At 34.9% G+C, this 14330-nt stretch overlaps 1 protein-coding gene and 1 long non-coding RNA gene across 3 annotated transcripts; one reads left to right on the forward strand and one right to left on the reverse strand.

Moving 5' to 3' along the window:
* Positions 1-4407: 4407 nt before the first annotated feature.
* On the reverse strand, positions 4408-5786 carry LOC110849437. Of its 2 annotated transcripts, none has more exons than XR_002547819.2 (4): positions 5548-5786; positions 5116-5294; positions 4728-4805; positions 4408-4661 (listed from the first exon to the last, which is right to left on the reverse strand). It is a non-coding gene; the product is annotated as an uncharacterized LOC110849437 (long non-coding RNA). The 2 variants fall into 2 exon arrangements; XR_004834715.1 differs by having other exon boundaries at positions 5116-5301; positions 5548-5777.
* Positions 5787-11451: 5665 nt separating this feature from the next.
* On the forward strand, positions 11452-12594 carry LOC110848872 (chorion class high-cysteine HCB protein 13). The gene is made up of 2 exons (XM_022096210.2): positions 11452-11646; positions 11767-12594. The coding sequence occupies exons 1-2, from the start codon at positions 11625-11627 to the stop codon at positions 12480-12482; spliced, it is 738 nt and encodes a 245-aa protein (XP_021951902.1). The 5' UTR covers positions 11452-11624; the 3' UTR covers positions 12483-12594.
* The last annotated feature ends 1736 nt before the right edge of the window (positions 12595-14330 follow it).

A 14330-nucleotide genomic window follows, 5' to 3' on the forward strand; every position in this document is an offset into this window, starting at 1 on the left:
CATGAGTTGGAGAAATTTCTCAAAGTTTTGACCAATGTTTTTCAACTTTGTAAAAATTTTGAAAAATCGTTTCATAAAATATGTGTGTAGAAAGATTGTAATTAAGCTTCCTTCCGAAAGTTTTGCAAGTTTGTGATATTACAACTATCTGCTTGAATTGCAAAGAAATTTTTCAACTTTTATGATCCAAGTTCGACTCGGTGTTTGTAAAATTTGCAAAAATTTTGTAAAATTATTTCATAAAATACATAATAGAAATCTTAATAATCTTTCCTTGCTAAAATTTTGCAATTTTATGAGATTTCAAACATCTGCGTGACTTAATGACCCACCACTAATTCTAGGACGTCATCGGGAACATTCCTATGATGCCCGTAGACCGCTCTGGCGCCCGAATGGGAGAAAATTATGGGCGCTTTTGACCTCTTGATGGCTTGCAGCATCGTTTTTTCTGACGTGTGCGACAAATCCACCATCATTCCGATTCGGTTAAGTTCGTCGATAAGCCCCTAGATTTTAGTTATCCCAAAAAATACGTAAGTTTTCACGAATTTGCTTAGGAAAGTAAATAATTAATTAATTACGAGTCCCCAAGTGGTCAGGCCGTTGTGTTCGCGTAGCAAGAAATTTGGCGATGAAGGGTTATCTTGATCCGACGGGGAACCGTCAGCCCTGAATTTGCCAATTTTTTTTGGGAATTAAAAAATAAATTAACTGCACCTAATTTTGAGGTGTGCAAATTTGATACTCCCAGCGTATGCTCTCCGATTTTGAGCAAACTAGTGTCAATCAAACACAAATTTAATTGTTTTTAAATTTGCAAAAGACACACATTTTGGCAGAAAAGTGTAAAATTTGTCGACATCTTCTCCTCTTTATGTCTGTCCAACGTGCGAATTCTGACTTTTGCAAATTTCATATTAATTCAGTTTTTTGATTGATTGATTGGTATTAGTTTTACCAAAATCTGCGAGCATACATACATGGAAGACCTCTATTTATAGTTAGAAATCGATTTAATTTTGCACAAAATTGGCAAGCTTACCATGGAGTGTTGCAGGTATGCGTGAGCGTCAAATATCTCGCTCCCAGTTCGTAGAGCATGCGCAAAATTCCGTAATTCGATTGGATCGAGTGGCCTCCCTCGACGCCCATTAAACTGGCGATTTTGCCAAGTTTTAGAGCCTCCTCGATATCTAAGGATAAGTACGTAAATTTTAAAAAATGGCGACAAATGTGATAAGTCTTCTATACAAATAAGTATAAGATAGATCACGACAAGCTTTGCAATTTTGTAAATCAATAAGTTTTTCAGTATGGTTTAGGTAATTGGGAAATATATCAATAATGCAGGCAAATATTGTATTTGCAAAATATTTGCAAAATATTTGCAAAATATGCTTGCAATATTTTAGTTCAGGGTTTAAAAAATCTAATTCTATAATACTACAAACAATTTCTAAAAAAATAATGTTTGCGACGTCGAACTAGACACAATTTGCAAACTCGATCAAATTATTAAATTTCACCAAATATATTTAGTATTGCATTGTTTTTTTCCTGTTTATGTAATATTTTGGCACATGCTGTGTATTCTTATCTAGAACCTTGTAACCTCTGTCGCTTTATAAATAAGTTTTAATTTTATGAAATTAAAGTTTGCAATTTGCATGATTTCCACTAAGATTGCTTAGCATCCTTTTTGCTTTCAGTAACAAAATGCAAAAAATTGCATGAAATTTGGCCCAATTTTTCGTAAAAAATTACCCTTTGAGCTCGTCGCCCAGTGCAAATGTTCGGGATACTTTCGTACGAGTCGCTTCAAAAAGTCGATCGTTTCCAAAGTTTGTTCCACGGAATCCTTCATCTGGGTCGTGCATTCCGTGAAAACTGCCCAAAACTGCGAAATGGAGATAACAATACAGTATTATATTAGTGAATTATTGACCACGTGACTTAATACAGAGGTGTATGTATATCTATAGAATACAATAAAGTAGTGTTTTTTGCACTCTAAAAATTCTTATGTATTACGGCATAAAATTTGAGTAATTTTTACTTCATAAATTAATATGTGCGAAGTAATTCGTCATTTTCTGTGCTACACGCGAAAATGTATGACTTTTTTTTGCAAATTTTGAGAAATCGCCGATAATTGGTCAAATATTGGAAATCATTCCTAAAATAATTTGTAACTAGTATCGATGCGGTGAGCGTCGAATTTGTAGGTAAGATTGTCAAATTACTGAATTTTGCAAAACATTTTGATATATGTTCTGTATTCGTTAATACATTGAGGCTGTTCACGCAGTCCTTGGTACATCTTTATCAAAAATGTTTCGAAAAATCAAAAAATAAATTTGTTATTCGTTAAAAACTAATTTTTTTCTGTTAATAAATCCATTACATTAATCCTACAACAGAGAACGCATTTAAACTAATTTAACCTCATAAATAGTAATAAGAGTAAAACCAATTTTTTTCAAAAAATGTAGTTTTATCAAAAAAATAAAATATTTGTGTCATATTTCTCAAAAAACATTTCTATCATTACCTTGGACATACATCTACAAATTCATTTGATACATAAACTAGTTTATAATTACTAAAACGGTGTCCAACTCCTTCGAAATTTCGATATCTTCTAAAAAAACGGATCGAATCGGATATTTTTTCTACCCAAAAACGATCAGATCGGATATTTTTAAATCCGAAAAACGGATCGGATTGGATATTTGTTTCACCCAAAAACGATCGGATCGGATATTTTTTTTATCCGAAAAACGGATCGGTTTCTTCACCGACATCTGACACCGTTCGGTGACGATTAACACCGGATTTTTAAGAGTTTATACAAAGTTAGGAAATATTTGGAATATAAATTTTGCCCTCACCTGTCCCCCATAGCCGGACGCCTTCATTCGCACAAGGTCCGTGTGGGTCTCGGCATTCTCATGCGTGTACCACCACGGGTGCTTCGTCAAGTCGGAGGAGAAATCAACCTTGGACAAGTCATTTTGCGCCAGGACGCGAAAATTCGTGGCCAAATCGTTATGTCTAAAAGAGAGATTTAAACCGGATTAAGTTGCTGGATTTTACTTTGTAAACTGTGCAAATTTTAGCAAATAGATATGCCACAAAGTTTACAAGTATTAAGTTTCTTGGAGAAATTAAGCCAAAAAAGATTTAAGCATTTGAATTAAACAATTTTTTAGTCGCTTTGTAAACTGTACAAATTTTGTAAAATTTCGCAAAATTAAACTAAACTTTACGAAGGCTTACGTGCATGAAAATCATTTATAAAACAAACGATCTAAAATTAAAATTTTAATAATTGTATCATACTAAATATTATTTTACGTCGCTTTACTTTGACATACATCAATTTTGCAAATTTTCGCAAAACCAAGTTAACAAAGCTTGACGTGAATTTATTTTCCCTCAAAAAATTACCCATCGATAATTGGTGAATTTTTGAGAATCTTATCCACCACGGCTTTCGTCTCTGGCTTGCTCTCGAACGACCCGTCCGGTTTGATGACGCTTTTGACCCTCGTTATTGCGAGGATTACGAAAAATGCGACGATTTTGAGACCCATTTTAATCCACCAATTTTTTTTCTGAAAGGCAACCTCAACTGATTTTAATAGTATATCAAACTTTTTTTTTGCACATCTATTTATAAGCTGTTTTCCCCAGCGTCATATTTGCATTTTTTTAACGAGTCATTGTTTTCAGGTGAAGATTACTCTGTTTTTTAAAAGTTACTCAATACCTAATTGTTTTTTATGCACAATGGAAAATTTCTTTCTACGGTGTTATGACACGATGCGTATTGTCCGATAAAATCCAAGGGTGCCTACTGAATGACGATGCAAATTTCGTAATTTAATAAAAAGAATCATAATTTTTTTGGATGCAAGTAACCACCTGCAAAAAATTACGGCAAGAAAGTGGTTTCTTTTCTTGAAGCTAAATATTTTGACAGAATGCAATGAATGACGATGTCCGTAATAAAAAATAAAGCAAATTGAGATTTTTCGGTGGGCAGTTCACGCAGTATTTTTGCAACTTGCAAAATCGGTGTGGTTTGTAGCATAATTTTATAAACATTTAAAAAATAGAGAGACACCCTTGATCTGAGCAAGTTTGCAAAAATTTGGGAACTATGTAATTTCCCTTCGAAATTTTATTTGTAAAATTTTGTAAAAGTTTGCAAGTATCCGGATTTTAAAGAGTTACCTGACTTCGAAATAAAAACATGGACCGAATATTTTTTTTGATTCCTCCCACTTTTCGTACCCGACATGTGCCCGTCGATTTGGAGCAATGGACTTTAATATTTTTGATATGTAAAGTTAAGGAATATGAATTTAAAGTTTCTTAAAAACATTGAAAAAAATTGTGCAAATTTGATGGAAATTGGACGGGTAGATATGTCGCCAAATTTTATTGGAACGTTGCAATTTTAGGAAATTCATATATAAGGTTTTTTGCATTACAAATTATTCTAAAATTAATTATAAATGCACAAGTTAATTTATCTTGTGGGCAACGCTATGCAAATAAAAAGTAAGTAAATTTGGACAGAATTCCATCCAGGCATCCGAGGAGTCCTTACTTTGGGTACGTTTTGGCGTATTGCGTGTTTCCAGGCTGGCCTAAATAATTTAAGACAAAGATGAAGTTACATAGAATAGTTAATTTATTATAAAAGACATGCATACCCAAACACCGAGTGTGATGATTTTCAGCAATCTGACGATCAATCACGTTGTAGTAGTGTGAATTGAATTTCATGTGACCTACAAATAAATCCATACATTTAAAGTGTTTAATTTGAGACAATTTTAGAAAAACTGATATTAAATCATTACTGAACGGAGTATATACGCATATGACTTTACCAGTTCGGTAATAATTATTTCTTACCGGGAATCGGATTCCAACCGGATAGGTAGTAGTTTGTTTCTGACTGGTAACTTTTCAGTACCACAACATTACTATTACTAAACGGTAATGCCCGTTATTACCAGAGCCGGTAGAGTCATAGACATACAAAAATACCAGCTTTTTAACAGTGTAGTGGACTTTCAAATCCGGATAAAAACTTACTCCACGGCTTGTCCCGCGAGGGTCATTCGAGCCTTGCCAATGCTCCTCGTTGTGTTTTCGATTAGACGGGTCATATCCGCACTCGTTTTGACACGGCTGCCCCCTGCTACTTCCGGCGCCCCCGGTTTGTTTGGATGACATAATTCCGTCCTTTTTCGAAGAATAGTTTGAATTGTTCACTGTAAACTAATTAAAAATACTTGAACATAGTTTAGTCAGGGTTGAGTAAAAAACGTAGAGGATGGCACAGCAAGCAGTGTTTCGGGTGCAAGTAACCAACCACTTGTAAGAAATAACGGGGAGAAAGTGGTTTTTGTAGCAGTGCATTTCTTGCACTTTCTCCCAGTTAATGGAGTAAATTTTACATATTTTTGTCCATTTAGCATTCTAAATTAAATTGTATTTTAAGATTAGTCCGGTAGATTTACTTACCTCTTTATCGTACTTTGGCAAATTCCACAAAGTTGCTTCGACCTGTGGCAGAACGCTACTGGCCTGGCTTCCTGTAAAAGAAATGTGAATAGTTCTTTACTTTCTGTAACAAATGTGTCTCAAGGTTTGACAAGATATGAATGTGGTTATAATGCTTATAGTTGCTTATTTCTTGTCCAGTAAATATGCAGGTCTAAGCATTACTTGGAGGTACGTATGTATCACAACCTACTTTTGACAATCTTTCTTCGCAATAGGGAGACTGAGAAAGCTATAAAATTTTATGTCTTAAACTTTGATCCTTAGCTGAATTCTACATGCATAACATACATTTACATATATACATAAGTATGTACATATTCGTAAAGTTTACATTTTTACATTACAATACGTTACTAGATTACAAACTGACACTTATATATGACCTAATATTCTTCCCAACTTTGCAATGCCGGAAAAAAATGTCACCATTTAGTTTTAAATATAAACATGTACACGATGTCAAAATGTCAAACCAAATTTTACGTATGTACATAGAGAAATTCGTATCATTTGTATCGTGTAGAGTAGAATAAATAAGTGAATTTCATTTGTTGAAATAATTAAATTATTTTAATACCATAATATTTTGTAGCAATCCATAAACTGCTAGGTCAGTCCATTTATGGGAATAAAATTCCACCCTGGAGCTTTAACAAAGTGTTAGGTTTCTGTCCGTCTGACTTTTTTTGCATGCACTGAAATATCTCAGAGATACATAAATAAATTAAGCATTCCATTATTCCGCTTCAATTTAGTAACCAAACCAAACCAATTGAAGGACTTATTCTTAGGAATTTGTATCGTTTTTTACTATTTAATTTTATATTTTCCAAATGGCTATTTAAACAGCAAAAAATAAAGTCAGCTAATTAATTAACAATAAAATGCATAATTATGTAAATCGGATGAATATTCCAGGGTACGAGGAATTACTAGAAACGTCTCCCTTTAAATCTGTTAGCATTGCATGTACTGTCCTCGTACTCGGCTCTGTCACCTCATTTGCATATTTTAACGCTAACTTTAACTGAATATTTATTTTAACTGAATATTTTTTGGACTATTCCCACTTTTCATATGCTTCATGTTCCCGTCAACTTCACGGAATGGATTTTAATATTTTAATCTGTATGTAAATGAAACTAAATGCAAAGTTTTTTTTTTAATTTTGAAAAAAGGACAAATTTGTTGCAAATTGATGACCAAAATAAGTACGAAATGAATAGAATTCAGTTGCAGATATTTCGCCAAATACATATGCACAAATTGTAAAAATTCGATGGAAATTGAACTTGTGAACTAGATCTGGTCTAATTTGAATTACGAATTTTATTGGAATGTTGCAATTTTAGGAAGTTTATATATTAGATTTTGCATTACAAGTTATTCAGAAATTCTCTAATTATAAACACACAAGTTAATTTATCTTGTGGGCAACGATATGCAAATAAATATGTAAGTAAATTTAGGCAGAAATCCATCCAGACATGGTAAACATCCGACAAGTCCTTTACTTTTTGGCGTATTGCGTGTTTCCAGGCTGGCCTATAATTTAAAAAAATCCCAACACTGATAAATAACATCATAAATACGTAGACTCGATGACTGTTACTAAAATCGTGAAAATCATCACATTTTTAATCATTTTTCGGCTCTGGGAATTTATTTTAAAATCCTGAACGACAAATGTGTACTCTGTCAGTGGATTAAAGGAATGGTGGTGAGCGTTCCAATTTTTCTGTAGCCTTCTTAAAATTGAGATCTCTTCCTTCAAAACGTATCAAAAAAATCTATTATTTTGAAAAAGACCTACGAGTTTGTCGTCCAGAATTTTGAGGTAAATTCGCAGAGTTCAGAAATGATAAAAAATGTGGTGATTTTGTGGATGAGTCATCAACATTAAATAATTTATTACACGGATATACGTACCCAAACACCCAGTGTGATAATTTTCTGCGATCTGACGATCAATCGCGTTGTAATAGTGGGTATTGAACCGCATGTCCTCTACATACATACATACAAATATGTAAAGGGTACAATTTAAGAAAACAAAACCATTGTTTCGTTTCTTGCAGGTTTGGTATATTTCCTGCACTGCAAAGCTAGCCACGCAAGAAATGCGAGGTACAAGAAACTGGGAGAAAGTGCAAAAAATATATGCCATCTAGCCATACGCCACCTTGCATTTCTTGCAGGTCAAAATATTAAGGGCAAGAAACCACTTTCTTGCAAGTGGTTACTTGTACCCGCAAAACGATCAAAATTCGGGAGAAAACGAGGCCAAATTTGGTACATTTCTTGCACTGTAAAGGAAGAAGTGCAAGAAATAAGCACCATCTAGCCACGCGCTGTATGAAGTATAGCGGTGGGGCGTCGTTTCTTGCGCCTTGCATTTCTTGTGCAGGTCAAAATATTTAAGTACCTGCAAGAAACCTCTTTCTTGCCGCTATTTATTGCAAGTGCACCCGATGAAACACTGAGAAAATCTTTGCGTATCGTTATCAAGTACAATTATTTTATATTTGTTAAAAATAAAACTCACCGGACGGCCGGTCTCTGGGATCATTCAAGCCTTGCCAATTCTGCTCGTTGTGTTTTTGATTGGACGGGTCATATCCGCACTCGTTTGGACACTGCTGCCCGCTGCTGCTACCGGCGCCCCCAGTTTGGTTGGATGACATACTTAATTCCGTGTCGACGAATAGTGTGTATTGTTCACTGTATGTAAATAAAAATGAGTAAAATTTAGTTAAGCTTGAGTGAAATGAGGCAACAATTTGGTAAAATTTGTCCAACGTTGTGTAAAATCTGTCCACCTTTATCATGAATATGTATTACACAGGATTGGCCAACTTATATATAAGCCAGGAGTTCACGAGAGACAGACTGTGCATCTGCTTCCATCTAGCACTGTAAAGGAGATTTCAGCAAAGTTAGGGCTTTGTGTTGCACGACTTGGTGCCTGGACCCCTGTTTTTGAGAATCAGTGTTTCGCTTGGCAAAAACCAGATTGACCAGACCGCCGGTCAAAAACGGACAAAAGTGGCTTTTGATAACTTACAAAAATAGGTGGTAAATGGTCAAAAATGGTCAAAAGTGGCCAAAAGTGGCCAAAAATGCAAAAAATGGGGCATTCTGCAACAAAGAATGATAGGTTAATCATTTTACTAAAAATGCTGTTTTCATGTGTTTCAAATGTCACCAAAAATCCAATTTTTGCTCGGATTTTTATGAAATTTTTGTGATCCCAGATACTTCTACACTTTTAGCAAAACGGTATTGAATCAGAATGAATCATCACCAAACGGGGAGCCCACATGACTTAACCAAATTGTGATAATATTTACCCCACATTGTGATAAATCTTCCCCACAATGTGTTAAATCCTCACTATCCAGTGTTACGTTTACACATTGTGGGGAAGATTTCACAATGTGGGGTAAATATTATCACAATTTGGTTAAGTCATGTGGACTCCCCGTTTGGTGATGATTCAATACCGTTGTGCTAAGGGTGTATGATCATATCTAGTAGATATCTCAACTTTTTGAAATTTTTAATTTTTTGAATAATTCATCAGCAGAAAGTTCGAAAATTTCGAAAATTTCAAAAAAGTTGAGATTGCTATTGGATATTATCACACTAGTGATATATAGTATATATGGAAGTATCTGGGATCACAAAAATACAAATTTTATCAAAATCCGAGCAAAATTGGATTTTTGGTGGATTTTTGAAGTTGGTAACTTTTGTGGTTTTCATCTCTTTGAGTGGGTGTGGCGGTCGCAAATGTGACCATGGAGTCAAACCACTTCAGGGTTTTAGTACACACATAGGACCCCACCACATATGCAAAGGACATCAACATTTGAGAAGGGCAGGTGGTGAATCTCTCCTCCTTAGTTTCAAATATATCACTTGTAGTTACCCCTACCTGACAAGATCACCTGGAAAGTCACTCAACTGAACTTTGAACTTTTTTTTGATAGTGAAAGAAAGTGATATTCGTGAAATGTATTAATGTTTATTGTTAAAAGTGATAGTTCTGTCAAGCATTGAATTTATGTTGCTTTTGGTTACCCTAAACTTGAAATAAACCTTGTACAAATTCACAGTACTTATTTCCAACCCCTCAGCACATTTGAATATTCCTAAATTCTTTTTAAGCACTAAATATTCGGACAAAGGCACCAAATTCTACAGAAAGCTCTAAGTAATCGGACACAAGCACCAAATACTATAGAAGCACTACGTATTCGGAACCAGGCACCAAATCGTGGCATGAGGCATCATCCTGCATAATCTCTCCCCATTCTGTCTCGCTCTCCTACCTACACATTTCCAATCCTTATGTTTTAAATTCATGACCTTTATGTTGTCTCAACCTTGACTAAATTTTTCACATTTTTATTTAAAATTCTAAATTAAAGTGTATTTTAATACTAATCTTGTGGCTTCTTACCACTTTTATGACTCGCACTCTGGAAATCTACAAATTCCACAAAGTTTCTTCGACCTGATCCAAAAGGCTACTGGGCGGTTTGCTGTAAGAGAAATGTGACAATGTGAATAATTCTTCACTTTCTGTAACAAATCTATCTCCGGGTTTGACAAGAAATACATATATGGACGAACTATTAACGTGGTTAATGCTTAAGTTGCTCATATCTACTGTCCAGTATTTATGCATATTTAAGTAAATATGCAGATCCATGCATTACTGGAAGATACGTTTCATGGTTAACTTTTAGTAGAGAAGGAACGACAATCTTTCTTCACTGAATTTAGAGATTAAGAAAGCTATATATAAAATTGTATGCCTTTAACTTTGATCGTTATCTCGAGTCGAGATTCTCGACTACACCCTTTGAAAACTGGTATTAAATTATGTATTACTGGGCGGAGTACTTATATGTACATATGAATCTATCATCCTGGTATTAAAATAATAACGTGAATTACCGTTAGTAATGAAAAATTTATCACTGATGAACAAATTCGGTAGGAAGTTATTACCAAATCAATACCAGTACGTATACGTACTGGTATTGATTTAAGAGTCACATATATACTATAGACTATAGTATATATGTGACTCTACCAGATTTTTAACGGTGTATACATATTCATAAAGTTTTGAGAATTTGCATGCATATTCACATAGCAAAGAAATATGTACGTATCTTGTAAAATATATACTGTGAACTATTAAGTTCTCCATCGAATTTAGGTAGATAATGCATGTACATTATCAATTTTGCGATGTATCCAGCCGCAATAAATGTTGCATGCCATTTACTTTTAAATGTGTACATGTCAAACCTAATTCGCAAGCCAGATATGTACATCGGGAAATTCATATCAGTATTATTGTATCATGCAGAATAAGGGATTTAATTTGTTGAAATAACGTCAATTATATTGTAGAGTCAAGCCAAAAAGTAGTTCTGGACATTAAAAACGAAACGACTGGAAGAGGTTTACTATTTTTAGGAATTATTTGTACTGTTTTTTATGAATTTTAAATTTCTGAAGTGGCCATTTAAATAATAAATCATGAAATTAACCATGAAATCCATATGTAAATCGCACCAACATTGCAGGGTACGAATTACTAGAAACATCTCCCTTTAAATCTGTTAGGATTGTATCTGCACTTTTTTTACGAAGTGTAACGTATCTAACTGTGTAACGTATGTACAGATTTCAATGATGCAAATGAGTCCTCTGCTTTCCACACTGTTTTGCAAATTGGAAACTCCTGATTGGTCCAGGATTGCAGAACCGTGTGCAAATTTTCAATTTCGCCCGGACTCTGCACACGGCACTTTAATTTCAGGTGGACAATATACCACGGTTTGCACACGAACCTAATCTCACTTTCATACTAAAACAGAGCAAAGCTTTGGTGTATCCATCATTAAGTGGAGATCAACTAAAAACAACGTTAAGAATAAAGTCAGATACGAAATTGAGAGATTCATAAAAAAAGCCAATATTTTCGAGTGGAGAAGTGCGAGAAGTATATAATCATGTGGTCAAATAATACTGTTGGTAAGTATGAAGCTGCATGTAAAAATTTGCATGCAAAAATTTACATGTAAAAATTTACATATTCAGTTGGATTTAGCAGAGTTTGTGGTGTGTCATTTATTTTTGGTAATTTTTTTGCAGCTATTCGAGCATCTTGCAATTGCGGAAAGTCTGGAGGAGGAAATTGCGGGTGTGGCGTCAACTGTAACTGCGGAAAATCTGGCGGGGGAAATTGCGGCTGTGGGGTCAACTGTAACTGCGGGAAGTCTGGGGGAGGAAATTGCGGCTGTGGCGCCAATTGTAACTGCGGAAAATCTGGAAATTGCGGGTGCGGGGTCAACTGTAACTGCGGAAAATCTGGGGGAGGAAATTGCGGCTGTGGAGCGACCTGCAACTGCGGAAAATCTGGCGGGGGAAACTGCGGGTGCGGAAACAAATCAAGCGTTGGTTTCTGTGCCTGCGGAAGTAAGTGTACCTGCAGCAAGAAATCTGTCCAAGGATACTGCGCTTGTGGGGCGAACTGCAAGTGTGGAAACAAATCTGGAGTAGGCTTCTGTGGGTGTGGAAAAAGCTGCAAATGTGGAAAGTATGATGGGGGAAATTGCGGCTGTGGCGTCAACTGTAACTGCGGAAAATCTGGAAACTGCGGCTGTGGGGTCAATTGCAACTGCGGAAAGTCCGGGGGAGGAAATTGTGGGTGTGGGGTCAATTGCAACTGCGGAAAATCTGGAAATTGCGTCTGTAATTGCGGAAAGTCTGGGGGAGGAAATTGCGGCTGTGGGGTCAGTTCATCCCCTTGCAAACGTCGCCGAACAGAGGACAACTGTGCCTGCAAATCTGGCTGCCAGTGCGAGTAAATGTTTTCCCACTTGTGTCAATCCTGATCACGACCAATTCACTTTTATCCACTTAAACTTTTAAAATTTATAAAATTGATGCTAAAATTCCTTTCAGAAACAAAATTTATATTCGATGAACTATGAAATAAATACGTAACTGCATGCATAAATAGAACTACGCCATTTTATGCATTGTTTTCATTCATGAAACACAGTCCGTACCAAATAAATCCAGCTTATCATCCGTGTTTTGGGTGTAAGTTACCACTTGCAAGAAATAACGGGAACAAAGTGGTTTTTGCAGCTATTTTGACCTGCAAGAAATTACGCTATACTTCATACGGCGCCTGTCTAGATGGCCATACTTCTTGCACTTTCTCCCAGTTTCTTGCACTTCGAATTGCTCCCGTTTCTTGCTTTGCAGTGCAAGAAATGTGGCAAACCCAGAAACACTAGTTATGTCATGGAAAGTTTTCCTGTAGATCAGCTAGAAGTATATGTAATTATACCATGAAAAATATACCTATTGCAGAATTATTTATGAATTTAATATTTCCGAAATATTTTTTTTCCATGATTTTTCTTACTGGCAACATTTCTATTTTATACTAGTTACAAGTCAAATCTTTGCACAATTATACACTCTTAATAATCCGGTAAAGTCACGCAGGTAATGATTTCTCGGTAATAAATTAAGTAATAATATTTTACCAGGTAGTAAAAATTCTTCACCATGATGGTAAAACTTTATTACCAAGCCATTACCACACGGTGCAACTTATCATTACCACTTTGGTAGAGTCATATACTTGTGCTTTTTGGTAATGTTTATTACCAGATTCAGCGTAGAGATACTCCAAGAAAGAAGGATAACTCCAAATTGTGCGTACAAAATAAATTAAATTGTGCAGTTTGTACGCCAGATTGAACTTTGGAAGTGATGTTAAGATAATTCAACAAAAATTAAGATGAGCGAGGTGTTCCCCGAATAATTTTAATAATAGTTCCACTCCAAATATATTTAAAATCAAATTAAAAATTACCAAAACATGATGTTTGGTAATTTCCTTGCAAAAAATTTCGAAACAGGTTTTGAAATACAAACAAAATATCAGAAACTACAAGTATTTTTGAGGTATTTTTTTGTATCGATTATTTTGTAAACGGTATCATTAAAAGTTGTTACGAAAGAGTGGAAAGAATACAAAAATAGTGCTTGTGAAGATATGGTGCGGGAATATTTCATTCCAGTTTTACATAATAAAATTTTACAAATTTTTAAGTGCGTTGTCGAATGCAATTTTTGCAGAATTGGAAATATAATTATTAATTAGGTATATGACTTATCTTGAATTTTTGCATTGGCATTTTTTCGCACGATTGTATGTTTATTATTTAGATTTTGAAATTTTTGTCCTTTTTGCATCGGCATTTTTCGGCATCGAGAGTGTGTGTATTTAGATTTTGTATTTTTTTTATTTGTGCCATTTTTTGTCGTTTTTGTATCGGCATTTTGTCGCACGATTGTATGTTTATTTAGATTGTGATTTTTTTTGCATTTTTGCCATTTTTGCATCAGCATGCACTAAATTATTTGCATACTTGATGCATTTATTTGGCCAATTATCACCTTTGTTCATTCCATCATTTTCTCTGAAATCGATACATACATAACCATAGTTAATCCGCCCGTGTTAATTATCTATGCCACAAAATGCCTTATCAATCAATACAGATTATTATGAAGGAAGGTACGCACAGGCGGTAATCATTACTTCCTTATCATTCCCGTGCTGATGGTTGGTTGGTTCGCAGAATTACGAAAATCGATAAGATTGCAATTTCGTTGGGATGAGATAATTCGCG

Source organism: Folsomia candida, unplaced genomic scaffold (genome assembly GCF_002217175.1).
Source record: "Folsomia candida strain VU population unplaced genomic scaffold, ASM221717v1 Fcan01_Sc004, whole genome shotgun sequence".
Lineage (NCBI taxonomy): Eukaryota > Metazoa > Arthropoda > Collembola > Entomobryomorpha > Isotomidae > Folsomia > Folsomia candida.

Coding starts and splice junctions, on each gene's coding strand:
- LOC110848872 (XM_022096210.2), top strand. CDS start 11,625: ATGTGGTCAAATAATACTGTTG. Junction 11,647..11,766: donor GTGGTCAAATAATACTGTTG/GTAAGTATGAAG, acceptor ATTTTTTTGCAG/CTATTCGAGCATCTTGCAAT.